We start from the raw sequence: 24,611 nt of genomic DNA on the forward strand, positions 1-24,611 counted from the left end.
CCATTGTGTTTCACAAATAAACCAATGGGCCGCTTTTGGCGTCGCCAACTTCACGTTGGTATGTTGATAGAGTGATCGTTCACTGCGATGTTGGCAGCAGTGTCGGCTGTTGCAAATGGTGGATTGCGTTACTTTTTCTCGTGCTCCGTGTAAAATATTTACGTAAAATAGTGTTAATTTCGTGGTGCAGTGTTTCTGACTTACAGAAACATGTCGGAAACACTGCCGAACAACAAAAAACAAGTGCCGAGGCAGTTGGTGAGTGTTTATTGTTAGATTTTTACGTATTTAGTCCCGGGTGACGCCATGGTGGCTTTATCTGGGATCACGTAAACATGAAATGGTGCATCGCTGCATCGTGTATCGATTTCTGAAAGTTACGGGAATGTTATAAAAATTATGTCAAAAGGTATGGAATCAAAATGACCATCGCTTGCGAGGGTCATCGGACTTTATTTTTTTCCGATCACGCCGCGAGCGAGTTCAAAACGCGGCGGCCGTATGCATTCGCGCATGCGAGGAGGTGTCAAAATCTATAATAGTTCCGGAGGAGATCGCGAGTTTGTAATATAGCGACGATGATAAAGAGCGGCCCGCGGAGCGGTGCGCGCGTCAAAGACGTCGATGTCGTAGCATACTTAGCGGGCATCTGGTAGGGACGAAGGCGTTTCCCTCCCGCGGCCGGCGGCCGAGTGACGGAGGGCAGCGGCAGGCGGCCAGGCCAGGGGCGTGCGCGCGGCGCACTGCGACCACACGACAACCATTACTTTAATCTACTTTGTTACTTAACTAATATTCTGCTGAATAATTACTACACCAATAATAGATGACTTACTGAAATGTGATAGAAGGATATTTAGAGGCTGTTCCCTCTTGACTGTCAACCTCTTTGTTTCCAAAGGCAGACCATGTCCTATCAAAGTTTTAAAAGTTTTATTGTCTCTTGATATCAAGTTACTTGTGGTGTTTATTTATTCATTTAGTTAACCTTTTATGTAAAAAGAAATAATCTAATTATTTAAAAAGTAATTTTTGTACATTGATAACAAAATAGTATGTTTTTTGTTGAGTGTTAAATATAAAAAATTAAATTAAAATTCAGAAGTTCAGGAAAGTGAAAGTCTTAAAGATTGATACTTTTTTGATATCAACTGAACAAATACTTGTTTCACAACATATTTTCAAGCCACAAGTTTAGTTAAAAATATATTGACTGTAAAAAAAAAAATTGCATGCATTTATGATACATGGAAATAAAAATGAGTATGAAGAATTTAAACAAAAAAAATATAATAAAAAAATTGGTAAATAACATTGATGACAATTTTCTCAATGTCACTTAACATAACTTTCTCTTAATGGAAATTATAGTTAAAAGTATATAAATTTATTGTATTACATTTCATGTATCAGCGGGAACGCAAGCAACGCAAACTGTACTCAGATGAATGGGCACTTGGTGATGATGAAGCTGAAGGTGGCCGTGGGTTTTCACTGGCTGATAAACTGGAGAGTCCCAGGTTCGAACATACTGGAGCTGTCATCGAAATGACTGGACCAGAACTTACCATTTCATATCTACAGAAGAATGGCTTCACAACACCGTTACTGTTTAAAGAGAAAAATGGATTAGGATTGAGGTAAGTGTAATTATTATTTAAATTTGTATCTTTGCTATTAATTTTTTGTAGATTTAAATTTGCCTAATTTGATGGAAAATTTATCACTTTTTTAATGTCATGTAAATGGTCAGAATTATGTTGATATGTTATGTTATACATATCTGTTTTAATTTGTTTTATCAAAACCAACTTTTAAACCTTAAACAATTGAATATAGTGAGAAGATTGTAGAGCTATGATTTTCGACATAAATATTGTACATTTTTACTGAAGAGAGTGCAAGTTTTGATTTTTCTATGAGTGTATTAAAATTCAGTTATTTTTCTAACCTATATAAATTACGCGTTAAAAGTTTAATACGAGACCTAAAGAAAATCATATAATGGTAAAGTTAAAGAATTTATTTTTGCAACTGGTTTTACCTTTTATATAAAATATAAAGTACTTTTTGGTATAATATTTATGTATTGGTGATTTCTAATTGAATGACGCGACATAGCTAAGTTTAAAGAAATATGTAATATGGTGTTTTTTACGTCATAGTGCGTACTTTGTTAGAACTTTAGTATACTGCGAATAACTTACAGCGATTTTTTTTTGTTAAGCCCGAATCGGCAGTTTAAACACGTTAAGACCAGTATTGTGTTTCTATGTTATTTTATGTTGTTCTTATCGCTTTCTAAAGATACTAATCTTTATGAATATCCTGAAGGTTAAGTTTATATGACTATAAGAAAAATTAAGGTACATAACAGTTTTAAGTGAATACGATTTTGGGCTAAATCCCTTATCACATAGGCCTAAATAAATTGGCTATAACTTACGCGGAAAGTAAAGTTTTATTAATATTCTTATACTAAAATCTACTAAGATTTTAAAGCTAAATTAAATATTAACTAATAAATCAATTCATATCAATGCTTAAATTATTATTAAATGGTATCTTTTTATAGTAAAGTATTAGCTTATTAACCGTGGGTTTCCGAGTCCGAGATCTGATTTAAAACATTTATCTCTGTGTTGTCAAAGATAATGACAGGGAGGACGATATGTTTTATACAGTGATTTTGGTCGCAAAAACCCACGGTAAATAGTGTGTTTTGTCTATTAAAAGTGAGTTCTGTGCTTAGAAGAGTAATAATTTTTTCTATACTTAACGTAATTTTACAAATATAAATGCGAAAGTTTATATGGATTGATGGATGTTCCAGAAATGTTGATCGCATCTCGATGAAATTTTGGCACACAGATAGAACATAGTCTGGAAGAACACATAGGCTACTAATTATGTTACTACTAGTTATTATTTCTTTTTAAATTCCGTGCGGACGGGCGACCTTTAGTCATAAAATATTTATTTGGCGAATTTCGCAATATTGTGATTATTTTAATTGCAAGCTTGTCCAAAAATTTCAATGTGCGATTACCGAGTTGAGGTTTCAAATTGGGTTTGTTGTTTTTCTTAAAAAGCACGTTCCAAACGCCAGCGTCGGAACTAGCGACCGATTGTTGCTTTAAAATCTATTACACCGCGGGTTTGCACTGTTGAAACTCGTGCACAAAAACATATTCTTACGTCTCTTGTTCTCTTTGAAAAGAACCAGAAAAAGGCAGTGTAATCGAACATTTTTTTATATCAAATAAGCATCTTTCTTTAATTTAAATGACTGAGTTCAATAAAAAAGGAAATCTAACCTTAAAAGATTTCTTTTTAAAATTGCAATAAAAATGTTTTTTTTTGTATAATTCTCTTGGAACTTTAACATGACCTACTCTACAATCTGGCAAACTTTACGATATTTGATCTTTGATAAAAAAATATCGATAAAATGTCAGGTAGTCATTCAAAATACAAGTCTATTTTTTTATTTAAACTTTATGATTTAAATTTCAACTAATTGACTTAATTTCGTTTATTTTCAAGTTTTGTTTTCCATTTAAATTAATTATAATCGGCCGTAATACTTCAATATAAGTGTACAAGTGTATATTATCTGAAAATTGGTGTGGGTTGACGACGCTTCTCATTAAAAAAGTTTTTTTCCCTAATATTTTCTAGCTACAAGTACTTTTAGCCAACTTTTTATTATTACTTCTCTATTTCGTAATTTAAAAAAACAAACAGATGTAAATCGGGTCAATTCTGCAATACACAGTTTAACGTTGAAGTGTAATTAGTTAACTGCTTTTTACCGGAGTATTTCAAATGGGCTTCCGGGCGACGCCGAACGGATTGGTTAGTACTTTTTCTGGTATAAAAACTACAGGATAGTAGTAATATGCTTATAACTAGTTAGCTGTCCATGTAGCCGTTTTGGACCTTCTAACATCCATCCATCCAAACATTCGTATTTATAACATTAGTAAGGCTTATAATGATCTATACTAATATTATAAAGTATAAAAAAAAATTGCGTGGTGGCTTCGAAACTAGTGAACTGTTTTAGAAAACTTCTTTCACTATTGGTAAGCTACTCTATCCTCGGATGACGATTCATTATTATTAGATGTTTAATTCCGCACTAACGAAGTCGCGGGCAGCTGCTCGTTGTTTAATTTTTTTTTATAAAAAGTCCCAAAAAGAGAAGTTTTTCATTTCTTGTTTTTTATTCTATTTTGCGTAAACAAAAACACACAATGAGAACGCTAAATAAAAAACATTGACGTCTTTATAAGTATTATCATTGGGATATGATCTCTAATAGTCGGGAATATGGTGCAATAATAAATAACGGCGACACCCGGGACGTACGCACGAAAATAAACGATTCAATCTTGTTGCACAAACAACCGTCTCGGATGCAAATCAGCTCCAGGATCGATGTCTGCAGGCTGTCGAATGACAAGGTTACGACGCTCTCCCTGTATACCTGATTTCCTATTAAAATAAAAAAAACTACGTCATTATATATATAACAATAGCTGTCGCCCGCGACTCCGTCCGCGCGGATTTAATAAAATACCTAATTAGTCTATGTGTTCTTCCAGTTCATGCAAACATTCGCATTTATAATATAATATTAGTTTTAAGTTTTATAATATTGGTCAAATTAAGGTGTGTATTCGTTAAAAATCATTATTAAGGATAAGTTAATTAAAACTCAAAAAACTGGACTTTTTTATCCGACTGACGAAGAAGGTTTTTTGCTCGTGTGTAAGTTTATTTTTATGTATGTTATGTTTATTTTTATGTATATTAAATATGTGGGTTTGTATGTATGTAAATTCTATTGTGACGGCCTACAGCCTGAATGACTGAAAGGATTTTGAAGAGTGAGTTATCATTCGATTGGTCCTTCACAAAGTGTCATAGAGTATATTATATCAGCAAAAAACACATGTAGTGGACGTGAGAGATAATTTTTTTTTAATAAATAATGAACGAGTTCAGAAGTTAACCGCTACTGTCCTACTGTACTGGCATAATGTAAACCAGACATAGCTTGAGATAGACAACTGGAAAACGCTTTGATCCGGTACTAGAAGTACGAGCCAGCCAAGTTAAAAAAATACTATTTTGAAAGACGTGTACCTAGTACTTACTAAATTAATTAACTTTTAGCTGTCGCGTCTTTAGTTGCAAAACTTGCATACTAATTGTATTTATGTTTGAACAATCGGAAAAAGTTTTTAGCTAATTTCATTTCTTCTCAAAAGTATCAAGAAAATGTATTTTAAAGGTGAAAAAAGAGGAATAGATTGCACAATAACAATTATATTAAACCTTTATATCTCACTGTCTAGGTAAAATAACAGGACACCTGCATTATGCAAGCTTCCAGACTGAGGTTCGAATGTATGATGAGAATTTATGAATTTTTATCATGTTTGTTCGGAATATTTGAATATAATTATTTGTGGGGTTCGCCGATATACATATACTACCAGGGAAATTAGCGGTTTTCCAATTTAAAGCATCATTCGTTATCATTTCGTAAGCATTGCGATGCGGAAACAGGCAATAGAACGCAGCTTTTAAATCTATACAAAAAATGGCCCGTCTGTAGTACACGAATTATTATTATGGTTATTTTGTAAGGGCGGAATTTATCTCGTGGCAAGGGATGACGCAATTTATACGAAAGTGGAACACCCCGAATGGCCCTGACTGTACATATTGTTATCCTTATTATTTCTATTATGAAAAATAGAGATAACTGTACATTTTGTATTTGTATTAAGGCAGCAGAACTTGAATACTCTGTTTTAACTTTGGTTATAAGGCTTTTAGCAATCCAATGATTGTCAACTAGTTGAATCTCACGTGACAGGATCGATTGCACGTGACTGGTCTAATAAACGATCACTAGGAACAAAAATAATGTATTCCAATGTTGAAAAGTTTCTATATGTTATAGAAGGCAACATAATGGAATGTAAGTTAACACCACGAAGCGTAGGTTTCCATTGGCGAAACATCTGTAAAAAATGTTCTCACTTTTTTTTAAGAGAATGTGCGGTATAATAAATGTTTTTGTATGAGTGGAGTTAGGACAGGAGAATCTCATAGTATGATTGCGGTTATTGCGGCATGGTATCATTGGGACTATTCTTATATTCAAGCTTTTGTGGTGTGGCTGATAAAAGCAAACGTGGTATTTTTTTAGTCAAATTTTAAATTAGTGAATAACTGGATCGTACCTCATACGTCATAACTTTTAAACTTTTTAATCAAGTATTTAAGTAAAATCAGAGTTTATTTGAAATTATAAAATTTAAGTTTTAAAATGCACCCAATAGATGGCGCTATCCGTTACCCTTATTTAATCGGAGTTTTTAATTTTTTTAATGTTTACTGTTTTAAAAAAAACTATTCAATACTAAATATATTGCAATTATATTAACAATAATAAGAAATGTTTTCGACCGATGTTTATATTAGCCTTTAAATCAAATATATACTAGTTAATTAAATATAAAGATTTTTAGTTGATTTAGTTTCGGTTGTTCTACGGGTATGCAAATTGGTTTTATGTCGACTACGGTATTTCATTCATAACTACTGATTTATTACGATTGTTAGCGGTAATCTATTAAAGAGCTTGAGAAAATAGTTGTTATCGTGACACTATTAAAAAAAACGATACAAATATACCATACTGAAATTTAGATCTAATTTGTTTTGGTTAGAGAGCGTAGGTGGCTGACGGCTTTGGGTTCAAATCCCGTACATTTTCTCCGATCTTACGGTGATGGAAAACATATCGATGCAACCTGCACATATCTGCGAAGAAATTCAAAATATATGTGTGAAGTCAACCGGCAGCGGTTAAACGTGGTTGACTACGGCATACGCACCTCTAATTTAGGGTAGGCTTTTGAGTCTCTCAATAGGTATAGTGAGCTGATGATGTCTCTTAATAATGATTTTTAAAATTAACATACTAAATACGATCACATTGTGAGATTGAATCTTTGCTATTTCACATAATAGTTTACGGGTGACTAGGCCATAGTCAACAACGCTGGCCAAGTGCGGGTTGGTTGACTTCACACATATCTTTGAATTTCTTCTCAGATATGTGCAGGTTGCATCACGATGTTTTCCTTCACCGTAAGAACGTCGGATAAATGTAAATCGGAAATCGAAAAACATATTTGTACATGGCGGGATTCGAACCCAGGACCTACAGATTGCAAGTCAAGTGCTTGACCCCTGAGCCACTGACGCTCATAATATAGATCATCTCTTTTTAATCGATTCACCGAGTTTTGTCTTGATTTATCGATAACTAAAGAACGCTTCGGCTCACACTCACGCTAACCCACTGTATCCAATTTACATTTGATCAACAAATATACTGTTTAAACAATTTTGTATCATAAGTGATAGTAATAAGATTGCTTTTTGATTGTTAAGTATTTTCGCACACGGCGAATGAGCTTGTATTCACAGGCAAAACGAGACAGGTTGTAAAAATCGATTTATTTATTTGTTTCTTATTTATTTATGTATATAAAACCTATAGGCATGATACAGGTATTATTTTGGGGATTTTGCGAATGATTCGTTATATTTTGTAGAATTTTTTTTATTGCTTGTCTTAGTTTTAGTATAGATAGATGGATGATTGTTAAAAGGTATCTCCGGATCGGCTCAACGGATGTCGATGAAATTGGAACAAATATAGAACATAGCCTGGAAGGCTACTTATCAAGTTTACTTTTTAATTCCGCGCGGACAGTCGCCAGCGTTAGCTAGTAAGGAAATATTGATGCAATATGTATGAGAAGTAACCGAAATATACGATGTAAAGACTATTATTTAAATTCTACATGTCATATGTAAAGTTTTACATACTAGGCACTATTATAATGAAACAAAAGCTTGTACTGACGCAACGAAAAGTGCAATCTCTGAATACAGTCGTAAGCCTCTGCAGCTCGGAATTAAGAGGGATCCGACTGTACACAACAAAGCTTTTTAAATATCACCGCAGTTATAGGCTGCATGTTTTGTTGTAAACGCTACCAATAATACACATCTTACTTCTAACTAAAACTATAAATGCGCATGTTTGGATGTATGGATGGATGTTTGTTTTAAGGTATCTCCGAAACGGCTGCATGGACCTCTCTGAAATTTGGCATACATATAGAACATAGTCTGGAAGAACACCTAGGCTACTAAATAATCTTTTTTTAATACCGCGCGGACGGAGTCGCTGGCGACATCTATATATAAAAATTTATTTCATCCAGTAACGAAACATATATTGTTGTCTCTGTTTTTTAAGCAGAATGAAAGGGATATCTGTATGTTTTTATGTGAGTGTTTCGGCAGTGGAAACTGTGAGTTTCCTTATACTAGTAACAACATATTCATTGCTTAACCTTTGTTTTGATTTCAATCTGTCGATGTGATGGAATGACAATTGAAGCATAACTAATTGATGTGTCATCGTATTTATACCACATACAACAGTTCCTACCGTACTGGTGTGTATATATACATCTTGCTGTCGCCCGCGACTCCGTCCTCGTGGATAAATAAAAACGATTGCTCGCAGCGTCCAACAAAAAAAGAATTTTTCAAATCGGACCATCAAACAAAATCTTCCGCTTTATAATATTAGTAGAGATTTAGTATTTGTACTCAGTTTGTAAGAAGTTTAAATAATAAAATATATCTAAAAATATCTGTATGTCTGCATGTTGGTTTGTCAGATGTAACGATGACTTGAAAAGACTGGCAGGCTGTTCTAAGAACGCCAGAATGATAAGGTCTGTGTTTTGAAAAAAAAATACTTTTTCACATTATTTTCTCATTTTAACTTACCAAGGCGTCTCAACGCTCGAAGTCTAATAAAAATATATACATAGAAATTGTAAAATATTTACTTTTTATTTATTTATTTCGTGTAACATTATGTACACATAATAGAAAAATATCACATTCGTTTTTATGTAATTACAATATTACACACACATTAATGGTTTAATGTGATATGAAACAATTTGTCGATTCGAATATTCATCAAAGGTGAAACCACTTGTAAATATGTGTCTATTTATACAATAGACGTAATGAAGGGGAGGCTGCCACCCTACGAGGTAGGTAGGTGAGGGTGAAACATGGATTTTGATCCCAACGCGCTTCCAAGAAATGTTCATAATTATATTGAAAATTACGAGAAAAGGTTACCTGTTTGATTTTTCGTTGTTAGCTGTTTTCAAGGCGAAATGTTATTTCTTCAATTATTTTGTGTATGCCGTTATAATTTTAATAACACATTCCTTTTATATTTCTACATAAAGAGGGCGATTGGTAATAAAAATTGTACGACCATTTTGATTCAAACAAATGGCCTTAAATAAACTAAGTCTTGAACGCACTTTTCGCGATAATTTTCGTACAGTAATATAGTAAAATTCATCAGAGAAAATAAGAGAATATGTTTTTGTGTGAATGTCTCGCTGGTGGAAAATTCGTAATATTTACGGGGATTGCGTGACAAGGGTAAATTTGTTTGTTGAAAACGCAGTGTAACTTAACTCTAACTGAAATATAAAAACGTGTTTTCTTCAAACAAAACTACAATATATATGAAGAAAGGAAAGCCTGGTGTTAATTTACTGTACTGGATTATTAATGTATCACATGAAACTTTTAGCTATTGATTGCTCTAACATCTTAATGTGGGTTTCTAATGACAAAACGGTTGTACAAAAATATATTACCCTCACTCTCTTTACCTTTGAAGAAAAAAGAGATAACTATAAGATTTTGTATAGCTCTTTTGTCAATCTCCAAGGTTATTTTTATAGTTTAGGAATCCAAATATCATGCTATAGTTACATTAATATTGTTGCAGGGTGCCTACAAGCAACTTTACTGTGAACGACGTGCGCATGTGCGTCGGCTCCCGCCGTCTGCTCGATGTCATGGATGTCAACACGCAGAAGAACATCGAGATGACAATGAAGGTGAGCGCTATTGACTAATGCGCAGATAGTATGCAAATCAGCGGGGTGCCGGCGTGATGTGTTACCATGGTTACCGTGTTCTGTATAACTAAACAGCCCACACTTCTTTGGCGTGGATAATTTCTTAGTTCTTATAAGAATAGAAAAAAATCATACAATCTTTTACCTCTTATCAAATTTTTAGGGTTTGAACCAACCTACTGATTCTATCTTGTAATTCTAATCGCTATAATATATCAAAATAGCTGTCGTCGCGGTATTGAAAAAAAATTATACGTCGCTTATGTGTTCTTCCAGGCTAGTTTCTACATCTATGGCAAATATCAGCGAGATCCATGCAGCCATTATGGACATACCTTCTAACAAACATCCATTATACATCTAAACATTCGCATTTACAATATTAGTAAAATAACTTTTTAAGTATTAAAAAGTTATTTAATTGCACATGATCATGACCAAGATCAAGCGGCAGTAAATAAATATCAAGGATTTCTTTTATATACTCCTAATTTACTTATCTCGTCTTTTTCACATCCTAACATGTACACTTCTCTTTGTTAGTACCTTTTCCATCTAAATATATTTTGTTTTGAATAATCTTACAAATGTGAAATCTTCATAAAGGCAGATTACCTAATCACCTTTATTAATTACCTTTCCTTGTTCTTTCATACTGAAAAACTTGTTAAAAAAAAGAAAAATTATATAATATCCGAACAAGGTTTGTTTCAGTCTTAATTCATAGTTGCAATTAAAATAGTGAACAAGAGAACTTTTTAAAAACTAGTTTTTCGTATCAAAAGAATTTGAGTGACACGCCTGAGTCGCAGCTTTTATTACGCTATGAATACAGTCCCATTGTTGTCAACGCTTTCCAAAGAAAACCAACTATGTAATGACACTCATACTTTATGTACATACTAGTGGTTGCCCGCGACTCCGTCCGCGAGAAATTAAAAAAAAATCATAATTATATCACATAGTAGCCTATGTATTTTTCCAGACTTTGATCTGTATGCCAAATTTCATTTAGACTTGTTCAGTCGTTCTGGAGATACCTTCAAACTAACATCCATCTAAACATTCGCATTTATAAGTAGAAGTGTCTGTATGTAATACGATGAAATAAATATATTTCCTACACATGATGTATGTAGTAGCTGTTAGCTATAACCAATTATAACATTTTTGATTGTCTGTATGTCCATAAGGCCGCTCTCGTTCGGAATAAACTCTGAAACGGCAGGACCGAGTTTGACGTGACTCGACGGGAAGGTAGCTTTTGCACGCAGGCATAATATAGGTTATTTTTTATGCGCTGACGAAGTCGCGGTCGGACGCTTGTATATGACAGAGAAATGCACCAAGTATCTATGTTTATATTTATAAGACAGTTTCAAGCGTGACGCAAAAACATTAAAATTCACTCGTCTATCACCAAACAACCTACATAAGTTTTTAGAACAAACCCATTATAGTAAACAAACAAAGTTAACCCAAATCACAATAAGTAACAACGAATAATCAAAAGATAACACTACTTACACCATACTAATAAATGCGAAAGCTTAGATTGATGGATGGTTGGATGGATGGATGGTTGGATGGATGAATGTTTGATTGAAGGTATCTCCGTAACGGCTCAACGGATCTTGATGTAATTTGGCACAGGTGTGGAACATAGTCAGTAAGAACACATAGGCTATTTTTTTTAATTCCGCGCGGACGGAGTCGCGGGCGATAGCTAGTGATATTATAAATGCAATTGTTTAGATTGATGTATGGGAGTTTGTTTGAAGGTATCTCCGGAACAGCTCAACGGATCTTGATGTAATTTGGCAATAGACGTGGAACATAGTATGGAAGAAAACATAGGCTACCTATTAAGTTTTTTTTTAATTCTACGCGGACGGAGTCGCGGGACAGATAGTCGTTGATAAACCAACGTATAGAGCTATAAAGACTTTCCTTGAACAAACAAATTCTATTTAAACTAGTTACGACGTATAACAGAGTAACTTGGCGGGTGGTCTCCCACATATTGCGAAGCTCGCGAAAAGCTTTCTCATAACTATCAAACAATGACTCACGTAAATAAATTATCACTACTTTTATATGTAGAATTGTATATAAAAAATGTAACACGATTTTTAACTTAGTGCTATATCGGAGTTGGAAAAAAAGAAACGAAATCCTTTAAATAAAAGCGACAATATCCGACCGTAGCCACCAAATTTATCAATACGACCCGATCTCAAATAAGACGTTTTCAAGTTTTTCTTTTATTATAATAAAATATTTACTTATAACTTTTGAATTGCAACATTTTATGCCTGTTTGTTACTTGATAATACGTAGTTTGACTTGTTATGTAATATACATAGCTCTATTCTTATCTTACTTACCAATACTATGAATGCGAAAGATGGATGCATGGATGTTTATAAAAATGTATCACAACGGGCCCACTGGATCTAGAAGTAATTTGGTAAAGGCATAGAAAACTGTCTAAAAGAACATAGGCTACTAAGTTTTTTTATTTCCACGCCGACAAAATCGCGGGCGACAGCTAGTCTATCATATTTAGAGACCCAATTATTTGATAGATACGAGTGTTGTATTGTCATGATAATTACTGGATGTTTTATCTGGGTTAAAAGTGTCTTCCTATAAAGTTCTTTGTTCCTATGTGCCATTTTAATCGAACAAAGTATTAACTTTAGCGTGCTTAAAAGAGGCGTGTAAATATCTCATGAAACAAAGAAACACGAGACATACCGGTCGTGTAGAAAGAAATGCCTGTATTATAATTGCGCTAATTCAGCTAGAGTTGCATAGTTTAAGCGTGGTCGGAAATAAACGATCTATTAGAGTCACCAATAAAATATACGCAGTTGTTGACAGAATAATTCATGAAATATTTCATACATTCAATAGTTTAGTTTAAACTATTTTAATGTATATACCAATTTATTTGTCTTAGAGTTAATTCTTTATGTAGAATCGTCGAGCTTTGTAAAACTGCGTTCTCATTGTTGTACAAAACCGGTAACACCCAGCTCTGTCGACGGGGCAATGCCGATTGCCGCTTTGCAGTGCCACTTGTAATGCGCAGCTGACTTCGCGAGTTTGCGCAAACCGGTGTGCCAACATCTGCGCAAACATTGCTGTTATGTTGGTACAACTGACGCAACGAGTTTGGTTCAGTTCAGTTGGCGGTCGCGCATACACCCACGTAGACCGTTTTGTTGGAAGGGGTTTATTTTAATGTATGTCGTATATTCACACGTAATAATTTTGCAGCAGCTTCCCTATTCATTATCTCATGTACCCGAAATTATATAACGGATACCACTGGTGTCTACAAAATGTTTTACGTTATTTACTTCTTTGAAAGATAATATTGTAATGATTTAAAAATTAAACAAAACACAATCAAAAACTTGAGCATTTTCACTGAATTAGATTTCTTTATATACAATTGTAAGATTGACCTTTTTGGCAAACAAAAGCTTGGTTAAAAATATATGTTTTTACAAATTGCCGAGTACACATTGTGTGACGTCATGTGAAGGCGTATATATCTGATACTTCATCCTATAATTAATTTTGTTTTATTCCTAAGGCATCATTTATTGCATGTGATGAAGATTAATCATTTAATAAGCCGATAAAACACTTAAGTGATAAGTGAATAGTATTGTATTTAGAGTAAGAAAATTTGGCGCAACTCCAATCGAGTAATGACTGATTACGTTGTAATGAATGGAACACAATTCATAAAAGACATGTAAAACTGATTATTGTTTCTTAGTAGAGATAAACATTTGACTGATCCGACGAAAGGAGTTACATCTCTTAAGAGATATGTAAATGCTTTCGACTGATGCGTCGATTTGTGTTTACTTTTGATATCGCCAAAATAGCTAGAAGACCGTTGCCCTTTGATATCTTTAAATCAAATAATGCAGATGGGTTGTCCTTTATTGCTAGATGAGAGGATGTACAGAAGGAAAATACCCTTTCCTGTATGTACATCTCCTAAATCAAATTCCTGTTCCATCCTTACAAAATGGTAGGAAGGGAAAAGAGTTATGCAATTGAGCTTTATATGAGAGTAGAAAAATAAAGGGGTTCGTTATATGTGTGTGCAGGATTGGCAGCGTTATTACGACGATGCCAACAAGGAACGTCTGTTGAATGTGATCTCGCTGGAGTTCTCGCACACACGTCTCGAGAACTACGTGCAAGCGCCGCGTATAGTGCGCCTCATCGACTGGGTGGACACAGTGTGGCCACGTCATCTCAAGGATCAGCAGGTATAGTACTATTCAAAGTAAATGATGGCTCACAATTTCGCACCACATTTTTAATGCGAGGAGAAACTCCATTGAAAAGCATATGGTCGCAATTAACCACGAGCCGCAATAAAGATTGAATCTTATAATACCAACCTATAATTTCCTATACATTCATTTCTTACGCTAAATATTTTCAATTTCAAAATATTTTCAACAATCATGTATTTATCCCTTTTTATCTTAAGATGTTAGCAATAAGCTATTAAACTTCCTTTTTCGCCAGTGATCAAAGCATTTTCAGTAAACGAGTTTGTAGTTAATTTATTTCCGTTACTCAGTCATATTAAGTTTACATACTTACGACTACAATTACCGTGTGTTTCTTTGTATTCAAACTATCTCTGATTAAGTATTATTTACAGACTGAATCCACCAATGCTCTGGATGATATGATGTACCCCAAAGTACAAAAGTATTGCCTCATGTCAGTCAAAGGCTGCTATACGGATTTCCATATTGATTTTGGAGGCACATCGGTGTGGTATCACATTTTGAGAGGTTAGTGCAAATATTTCTTTTATCTATTGTCAATTATCTTAATTTTTATAATAATAAGGACCAAAGAAATATTTTTTTTAAGTTATCTTTGTTTTTATAACTTTCACAGAAATAAATTTAAATACAAGTTACTTATAAAATCTTAGTAGGAAATCTTTTTTTCTATTTACTAAAGGGTATATTTTTATAATTTTCATACTTTACTTAACTGGATACAAGCGATATGGGATATTAATAAAGGTTTTCTTATAGTTTAACGGTTCAAAAAAGTTTTTAAAAGTTAAATGGTTCACGATGGTCCTTCAAATTTGCGAAAGCTTTGCGTAACTCAACTTTGAAGCTCGCTACGTTCCGTTTACCGATAAACTTTACAATGACGAGAATATTGCAAACTTTTAGAAGTACTAGTTGCTTTTACCTTGAATTTACATACATTTCTCCGATAAAATTTGCACAGTTCATATTTTACAAACTTTTTCGCGTTGCTTATAAAAAAATTAAATTATCTGTCTGCCCGCAAATCTGCGTTTGTTCCGGGTAATTTCCGGAACGACGACTTACAGGAAGGTAGCTGTTGTGTCCGGGAGTAATATAGGCAACTTTGAAAAATACTAAATTTAAATACACAGACGAAGTTGTGGGCAATCGCTAGTTCTCTTAGATTGCGTCTTTGTGTAGAAAGAAAGATAGAGACAATGATTGTTGTTGTAGGTGCGAAAGTGTTCTGGCTAATCCCGCCTACAGAGAAGAACTTGCAGCTGTACGAGAAGTGGGTGCTATCAGGCAAACAATCGGACGTATTCTTTGGTGATACAGTTGAGAAATGTATTCGTGTTCATGTGAGTCATTCATTGATTATTGTTAATATATATATTTAAAATAAGACGTGATTTGTTAAAGCGGTACACGCTTAACCAGGTTTGACTGTATCTTTATCTTACTAATATTATAAATGCGAATGTTTAGATGGATGGATGTTTGTTTTAAGGTGTCTCCAGAACGGCTGAACAGATTTCAATGAAATTTGGCATACATAGAGAACATAGTCTGGAAAAACACGTAGGCTACTAATTATGTTTTTATTTTTATTAATAAATGTGGAGTGTCTATATGTAAAATCGAGAAAAAAACATATTTTGTTTGGCGTTGCTGATAACGCATGTACAAATTTTTGTCTATATGTCTGTTCGTAATCTTCGGAACGGCTGAAGTGACTTTGACGGGAAGGCAGATGCACGCGGGCATGTTATAGGCTACTTTTCCTCCTGTTTTAATTCTGCGCCAGCAAAGTCGCGGGCGAGCATTAGTATATTAATATATTGTTACACTTTACAGTTACAAGCGGGACACACGTTCTTCATCCCGACGGGTTGGATCCACGCGGTGTACACGCCCAGCGACTCCCTCGTATTCGGAGGCAACTTCCTGCATCAGTTCGGTATCGAGAAACAGCTCAAGATCGCTCAAGTTGAAGATGTCACCAAGGTAATTTTGTATTTGTGTAGTTTTCAGTGGTTAGGTAGTTTTAGAATAATCTTTAAAAGCTTGGCAATTATTAGATAAAAATTTAATAATATTTGCAACGGCTAAGTCGATAATGATGGAACTTTCACTGAACGGTAGTTGATGTGTTTAATTTTTTCTTTTTTTGATTCTGTGGTGACGTGGTCGTGGGCGACCGTTATTATTACTTAAATTCAATTAAAACACATACTAAAATAGGTCTATTAATGGACGCAGTTAAGTCGTTAAATGGTAAAATAAAGGTTTAGTATGTGTTATTTACTTTAAGAGACTACTTGATTAACGTAATATACTTACTAAAATGATGAATTCCAGGTACCACAGAAGTTCCGTTACCCGTTCTTCACGGAGATGCTGTGGTACGTGTTGGACCGCTACGTGAACGCGTTGCTCGGCCGCACGCACCTCGCCATGGAGGGCGTGCCTCCGCCACAGCTCACCACGCCCAAGGAACACGTGCATCTCACACAGAACGAACTGCACGGACTCAAGGTAAACTGATCGTTGCTGCGTGTTTATACTGCCAATACATTTGCACAAAGACATTTTCAAATAGAAATAACAAATCCGCTTAACTAAATTTGATAAATTGGATTTTTTTAATATAATATGTGGAAGCAAAGGCACGGCTACTCGGCTTTTACTATGTAAACTTCCACTTCAATCGACAGAGGAAGGGAGGCATATAAAGAAGTTATCATTTCTTATAAGAAACGCGTGAGATGGAGAAGAGGACGAAAATTAATTAATTTCTTCTTGGCACCTGTCTTCTGTGTGGTTTTGGCATTCCACCGGTGTAGCTGTTGCGGGTTTTATCACTAAAAAACAATAAATTGTTGTATTCCAGGCAATCGTGATGTACTTGCACCAGCTGCCCGCGGCGCGCAAATCGGTGCCGGAGCTGTTGAGTGACCCCATAGCACTGGTGCGCGACGTGCGTACCCTTGTCGAGCAGCATCGACATGACAAGCAGCACCTCGCGGTCACAGGAGTGCCTCTGCTTAAAGGTACATTCTTATCTAGTCGAGTTATAACGCGCATAAAGCATACAAACTGAGTACGACAGATAAGATGCTAATTAATTATCTATCATTTACATTTTAACAATACTCAATAGACTTAATCGTCAAGAGAAAAGGAGTTGAAAATATTGAAAAAGATCCGTAAATTGCAGTTAATAAAATGTTTTTTTTTTAATATTATAAATGTATTTTTGTCAGGTCCCGACGAGGCAACGAGTGAGCGGCGTCAGTCGAGTGGACGCGGCGGGCGTGGCGGTGGTCATCGCGGCCCGCCCTCGCGACCCCGTCCCGAGCACGCCAACTCTGCGCCCCGCAGGCGACGTACCAGGTACACTGTCATAACAACTTAATCAAACTAATGGGAATTTCATCTCTGATTAACACCTAAAAATGTTAAATGATCAGTAAAGGCACTCCATAGTAAAATTGTAATGTAAAATCTCCATTAAGGTACAGCTTAGCCTTTAAGCGACCAAAATGACATACCCCGTTACTTTACGATCGATGGGAAAGACGCAAACGTTACTACCTCCTTCTCCAGCCCCGGTGGAAATAAAGAGATGAAGTTTTCTAAATGTGTTGTATCTGTAGATGCAAAAAGTGCGAGGCGTGCCTGCGCACGGATTGCGGCGAGTGCGTGTTCTGCCACGATATGGTCAAGTTCGGCGGACAGGGGCGCGCCAAGCAGACCTGCGTCATGCGACAGTGCCTACAGGTAACATTAAGTCTTCAAACTAAACTAACTAAATATGTCTTCCAGAAAATTCTATCTCAGATATGTGATTTATAGTCCCTCGAAATAAAGCCAGTAAATGTTTTTTTGTGTTTTAGCCAATGTTGCCGGTGACAGCGTCGTGTGCGGTGTGTCACCTGGACGGCTGGATGCAGACGCCGGTCGCGCCCCAAGCCAAGGGTAACTCCGGTAATTGATGCTTCTTTATACTAAACATATAATACATTTTGTTTTACTAACAACATTTTAGTCTCATTTCTTAAGGTATGATTTATTAAGCAATTTGTATAGTTCGAGACTATAATTGTTTTAAATGGCATACTGTTGTATTCAAAGTTTGATTTGGTATGAAAAATCTTCAATAAGCAACTGTTTAAGCGGACTGTATGATACGGCAGTATCATTTAAAATATCACCCAAGATTTTTCTTCTTCAAAGAATGACATTAGTATAGAAACTGCTTCGTATAATATTCAATGATGATTTATTAAAATCCCTTTTTGTTATTTTATGTATGTTCCTAAAAATGTATACTTGTTTTCCAGGACGGAATGGTCCGTCGTCGTTGCGCGAGTGCTCTGTGTGCTACAGCATCGTGCACCCAGGCTGCGTGCCCCCCGGCGGTCAGCTCAACGAGGACCTGCCCAACTCCTGGGAGTGCCCCACATGCACCAACATGGGACTCAACCATGATTACAAAGTATGATTGATTATTCCGCATTGTAACGTTTCTAATGTGGAGATTTTGATAGTTGTTTTTATTAAATATTTCTATTCGTAGCCGCGTCATTTCCGTGCACGTCAAAAGTCGTCAGATTTGCGGCGCATGAGTGTTGGCTCCGATGTCAGTCAGCTAGGACATCATAATCATCAGGTACTGATTTCTATTCATAAAATACCTATCTCACCATACTCAGAATCTTTAATTGATCACTAAGGGAGAGTTTAAATATTTTCCAGAGTAAACTGCAGCTGCCTCCGCCGGGGCCAATACCTGTCAAGTCTGAGACGGGCTCCGACAACGAGGGCAAGAACGACGGCTTGCATCTCAAATCTGAAGACGGTAAATTCAACATTTAATATAAATAAACATTTTAATTCAAGCACTTTATTTGTTACTGTTCCTAGTGTAATTACACCTAACATAATATTATTCTATATTCAATGTTTCACTTATTCTACTTTTCTTTTACAATTTCAGATTATAGTTCGGTCACGTGACAATCTTCAAGCGCAATTTTATTTATGTGTTCTGTTAATTATTGCATTATATATTTAATATCACAGATATAAAGCGCGAGGAGTGCGGTGGCGAGGGTAATGCGGAGGAGAATTGGGAACCGGCGGCGAAGAAGCGTCGCTGTAGCCATGAGGACGAGGCGCCCAAGAAGCAGGCGCTGCGGGCCCACCTCGCGCTGCAGCTCACGCACCACACCGGGAAGGTACGTCCGAAGGTATTATGCTTATTTATATTTTTACAACATAACTAACAGTACCCTTATCACACTACGAGACACTTCTTTAAAATCTTTTATCTTACAGGGAAAAATGCACAGAGTTTAACACTAATTTTGTTAAGATTTATGAAAAAAGATATTTGATGACTGATATTAGTAATGGAAAAGTCAAATATATATCGAACAGACTTGGACTTCGTAATTCATCTTCTGTGAATTTGTCTAGGACGCAATTTGTTTAATAATTAGTCGTAGTTATAATACTGTACAGAAAAATACACAGTAAAATATAAAGTTTAAAGACAATTTTATTTAAAACGTTTATTTGTGTAGAATCTTAAGAAGCCCTTATACCCGGTGCGACCGGTGGGGTACTGCGGGGCGCAGCACGCGGGCGTGCCCTGGCTGGACCGCGACGCTATGATCGCTGTCTTCTCCAAGCTCACCCCCATCGACCTCACCAGCTGCTCACTCGTCTGCAAGGCCTGGGCTGAGTACACGGTAATGTATTACAAACATAACTGTCTTAATTCTAGATAAAAATTTCATATATAAATAAGTAATAGTAAGCCATTGCTAATTGGAGGTCCGTGGGCTATGGTTAACCCTTTGGGTAAGGGCGTGAATTGTATTAGTTTGTAATAACACTTGACCTCAAAACAGTTAAGGCTAACTGTACCATAGGGCCTGGTTCTCAAACAATTGTTTCACCGATGCCAACTTGTAGTATATTGTGATTTGCATGTTTCAGGCGGACCCCAGCTTGTGGCGCACCATGTCGTTCGTTCAGGTGCGCGTGTCGGCGGCGCAGCTGGCCGGTATCGTGCGCCGTCAGCCGCACACGCTTGGCCTCGAGTGGTGCCAACTCGCCCGGCGGCAGCTCGCCTGGTACACTTGCCTTATCTGCTAGAGAAAAATACATATTAAAATTCTGTTTTTCTCATTTACTTTCTTAAAAGCATATTTTATAAGAGTAAATTGTAATGTTTTGGTACATTTTCAGGTTACTAGCTCGTCTGCCAACGCTACGTACGCTGTCGTTGGCGGGGTCGCCGGCGGAGGCGGCCCTGGCGCTGCGGTCACCGTCCTGCCCGCCGCTCACCACGCTCGATCTATCGTTCGCGCGCTGCCTGGACGACGCCAAGCTGCGTGGAGTGCTGGCCCCGCCGGAGACCTCAAGGCCGGGCGGCGGCGCACGAACCGGCGCCGAGCCCTCGCGCCTTGCCGCGCTCTCCGTACTGCGCCTGCCCGGCACCGATATCACTGACGTCGCTATGCGATACGTTGTACAAGTAAGATAAACAACATTCATTGTGACAACCATTAACAGTGCGGAATCTTATGTGTGATTTATCTTAGGCGTTACCGAAGCTGTGCGAGCTGGATGCCTCGTCGTGCGCGCGACTGACGGACGCGGGCGCGGCGCAACTGGCGCACCACGCGCTGCAGCGGCTCTCATTGGCAGGCTGCCGGCTTCTCACCGAGGCCGCGCTCGACCACCTCGCGCGCTGCCCCAACCTCGTGCGGTAAGTCACCACACGTAACCTCCGGTAGCCGGTACCAAATTTTGTTGCGAGTCTGCAATGATACGCGACTCAGAATCGTTTGTCCCCTGTAAACCTACAACACTTTTATGTTACTGTAAAAAGGACCAGAAGTAAACACCATTAAAATATATATTTCCTTTGTACAGATTGGATCTCCGACACGTGCCGCTGGTGTCGACGCAAGCGGTGATCAAGTTCGCGGCCAACTCCAAGCACAACTTGCACGTGCAGGATGTGAAGCTGGTAGAGCTGAGGAAAACCTGATGCGAGACTGCGCCCGAGCCGGCGCCCCAACCCGAGTCCGAGGCAACGCCCGAGGCCGGGACTGAAGAAGCCGCGCTCGAGGCCCCCGCCCAGGCAGCTCCTGAGGCCCCGATGGTCCCTGAGGTCCAGGCGGCCCCTGAGACCCAGCCCGAGTCCGCGCCCGACGCAGCGACCACTGAATGACTTGATGTGGAACCTTGTGATGTGTAGTGTAGTGTGACAGTGTGTGTTGGTGGCATACGATTGTGTGATTATTGTGTGACTTACCATTCTCATTCTCTTCCACAATAGTTCTAGTCTCGCTCAGTTTACTTTAGGTAACTGACAATAATTTTTTTTAATGGTATTGTGTTATTATTTTTTATGTTGGTACCCTTTTCGGTTTGAAAAGGCTCGATGAACAATCAGGGTATTAAATATAATTAAAATTTCAACAATTTATTATGAGGCTTGTTTGTTCTGTACCATAAATTTCATGTTTTACACAACATATCAAAATTACTCGCTATGCTATCAACATACAAATGTAGATATTAAAGAAAAAGACTTAAAATAAGCCTAATGTGTAATATTGTTGAAGTGATACAGTTTAAACAAAAAAAATATATTAGATAATACAGCTCTCGATTGTAAGAGCTAGACATTTTTAGTATTTAAGATTTAAATGTGGATTGTGTAGACAATTCAGCTATTATATTAAACCAAATATTGTTCACTAATATGTGGTCTCAGAACATGTGACATAGATTAATTTTGATAGGGAATTACTAAATTGGTACATTGTTTGTACAGGCATCTTTATGAGTTTCCACTGAAGAAAACATGTACAAATCATTTTGTCATCCCTCACTATATCTTTGAAAAAACAGAGATGACAATATGACATTCTACATAGATTTCAAAAGTGGAAATGTAAAGGATAATGTAGCAGAAATAGTCTTTTTCTAATAAACACTTTGGTCTTTACATAAAGTTCATCATATTATTTGACAGGAATTTAATAAAGTTTTAAAATACTAAAAACCACAGGACTTTAATTCAAGTAGCTTAGAGAAATAACTAAAAGGAAAATATTACTCTTTAATAAAATAAAAAAAACTTGAAATGGATAAACACACCGGATTTCGAAAAATGTAAAAAAACATAACAAAATTATTCAGGTTTAGTGCTAAATTTGCCGACCATGACAAGATAGTACAACAAGGATTGTAACACTTTGTTATGACCAGAGCTAGAGAGCTATTTAGTTTGGCTTATGCACCCAGCGGGGCTAGACAAAGTTCCTTCGATTTGAACACTTCCATAAAGAATTTCAAAAATGTTTGGAACTGACACGCGACAGTCACGTGACTTATCGAAAGTTATTGTCAGTTCTATACAACTTTGAAGTTTCTTATGGAATGGCTTCATAGCGAATGAATTTTGTCCAGCCTCCCAGGGTCTGATAACTTCGTCGCTTTATGTTTAAATGTCAGTTTTGACAATTTAATTGAATTGTAAAGCCTTAAACATGTGATATGTTATATCATGGAATGTTTAATTCTAGTTAGATATGTGATAATCGTCCTAATTGCGATATCTCAATATATCGTAGGAAATTCTTTATAATATAGCACGAGACAAAATGTATTGATCAGATATTTCCCTTAATACATTTGGTTTAAATCAAAAGACATATAGATATTTTTTTATAAGAGAAGGTGGCAAACGAAACAAGCACTGAGGTAATCAACGATACTCATGGATATCTGCAACACTAGAGGAACTGCAGATGTGTTGCCGGTCTTTGATGAAATGTTATTAATATAAAATTGTTAATAATTTAATTAAGACTAGCAACACTGTAGTCTCCTTGGTGTTGTCATGTCTATGACCGTCGATGACCTTTGTGTTCCAGCCAGTGTTTACTCTTGTCTTATGAAAAAAATAAGTTTGAGTTGTAATTTTTCTTTTTCTTTAGTTCACTATTAATCTCTCATGCTATACTTAAAGAAATATCATTAATGTATGTAAATATGTTTATTTAAAAGTAATTATTTTAAGAATAAAAAACTGATTAATTTGTGAATGTAGTTTTGCCTCACTAAATCTACACTTAGAGATAACTCAGTGTAGTTTAAGTAATGTTTCTGCCTTATGTAGAACAAAATTATTCTATCCTTTTTTTTATAAGTTCTGTGGTTGAATTGTACGAAACCCGAGTGTTTGTTGACCTAATACATAATTGTATGATTTCCAACTAATATTTTTGTGTGCTTTTGTTCATATTATGTTCAAAAAGATTTATTTCAACCAAAATTTGAACCATGAATACCATCTGTGTATTTTTTTTGAAACAATTTTGTTGGCATTTGAGTTGGCACGTTCAGAACTAGAGTACTTATGTGGACAACGTGCCAACTTAAATGTAGGCTTCCTTAGATATAATTTACGCCAAAAATTATTAGTTTTTAAATTAAGTACTTTAGTTTTAATCAAATGACAAGAATGTTTAATACAATTTTTATATTCAGTTTTTGTTTTGCACATTATTTTCTTCCGCACAATAGTTATTGAAAGTTAATAATTTTATTACATAATGTTGTATATAAATATATATTTTATTTGTTATTCTTAACACCATCAACACGATGGCTAGGCTCTTTAAATAAAATTATTTTATAATAAATTTATATGACATCAAAATTGAAGTATTTTGTTTTGTTATTATATAATGTATATTAAATTAATTTATGTTTTCTTTTTTCCTATCAATTGCTTTTTATTTAGTTTGATAATATATGAACAAATTTTTTAGTTGAGTTTCAATTTAATATAATATTTCATTTTTAATGAATTAAATCACATTTTGTATGCGACTAGAGAATAAATAACATAGAATGAGAATCCTTTGTTAGGAAAATTGTATCTTGCTGCTGCACTGAGTCGTTTAATGCTTTCTTAAGTTGCCCTAAGTGTAGATTTTACATATGACATTCTTAAATGAATAACTTCCTTAGTTATTTTTATACGACTCTGAATGCAGCAGTGAATATTATAGTAGATGTCAAAGTTCGAACGAATATTCACATTGCGTGAGCGAGACAGATGTATATCTGTACCTCACGTTTTGAGCTTACTCGTTGCCAACTTCACAAAACTAAAGATTCAACA

The 24,611-nt window shown here is 35.9% G+C and overlaps 1 protein-coding gene across 2 annotated transcripts; it reads left to right on the forward strand.

The window, feature by feature from the left end:
* The first annotated feature begins 88 nt into the window (after window positions 1-88).
* Kdm2 (Lysine demethylase 2) lies at window positions 89-24,082 on the forward strand. Of its 2 annotated transcripts, none has more exons than XM_013312420.1 (21): window positions 89-258; window positions 1,414-1,640; window positions 9,938-10,049; window positions 14,207-14,371; window positions 14,776-14,911; window positions 15,623-15,750; window positions 16,247-16,396; window positions 16,751-16,927; window positions 17,283-17,442; window positions 17,656-17,785; window positions 18,049-18,172; window positions 18,289-18,379; window positions 18,736-18,890; window positions 18,972-19,064; window positions 19,151-19,253; window positions 19,478-19,644; window positions 19,981-20,148; window positions 20,399-20,535; window positions 20,651-20,939; window positions 21,007-21,173; window positions 21,341-24,082. In XM_013312420.1, exons 1-21 carry the CDS (start codon window positions 211-213, stop codon window positions 21,456-21,458), a joined length of 3,045 nt encoding a protein of 1,014 aa, XP_013167874.1. In that variant the 5' UTR covers window positions 89-210; the 3' UTR covers window positions 21,459-24,082. The 2 variants fall into 2 exon arrangements, with proteins under 2 accessions (XP_013167874.1, XP_013167876.1); XM_013312422.1 differs by having other exon boundaries at window positions 19,478-19,632.
* The last annotated feature ends 529 nt before the right edge of the window (window positions 24,083-24,611 follow it).

This window comes from Papilio xuthus, unplaced genomic scaffold (genome assembly GCF_000836235.2).
Source record: "Papilio xuthus unplaced genomic scaffold, Pxut_1.1 DF827679.1, whole genome shotgun sequence".
Taxonomy (NCBI): domain Eukaryota; kingdom Metazoa; phylum Arthropoda; class Insecta; order Lepidoptera; family Papilionidae; genus Papilio; species Papilio xuthus.

Coding starts and splice junctions, on each gene's coding strand:
- Kdm2 (XM_013312420.1), top strand. CDS start 211: ATGTCGGAAACACTGCCGAACAACAAAAAACAAGTGCCGAGGCAGTTG. Junction 16,928..17,282: donor ACGAACTGCACGGACTCAAG/GTAAACTGATCG, acceptor GTTGTATTCCAG/GCAATCGTGATGTACTTGCA. Junction 21,174..21,340: donor CGCTGCCCCAACCTCGTGCG/GTAAGTCACCAC, acceptor TCCTTTGTACAG/ATTGGATCTCCGACACGTGC.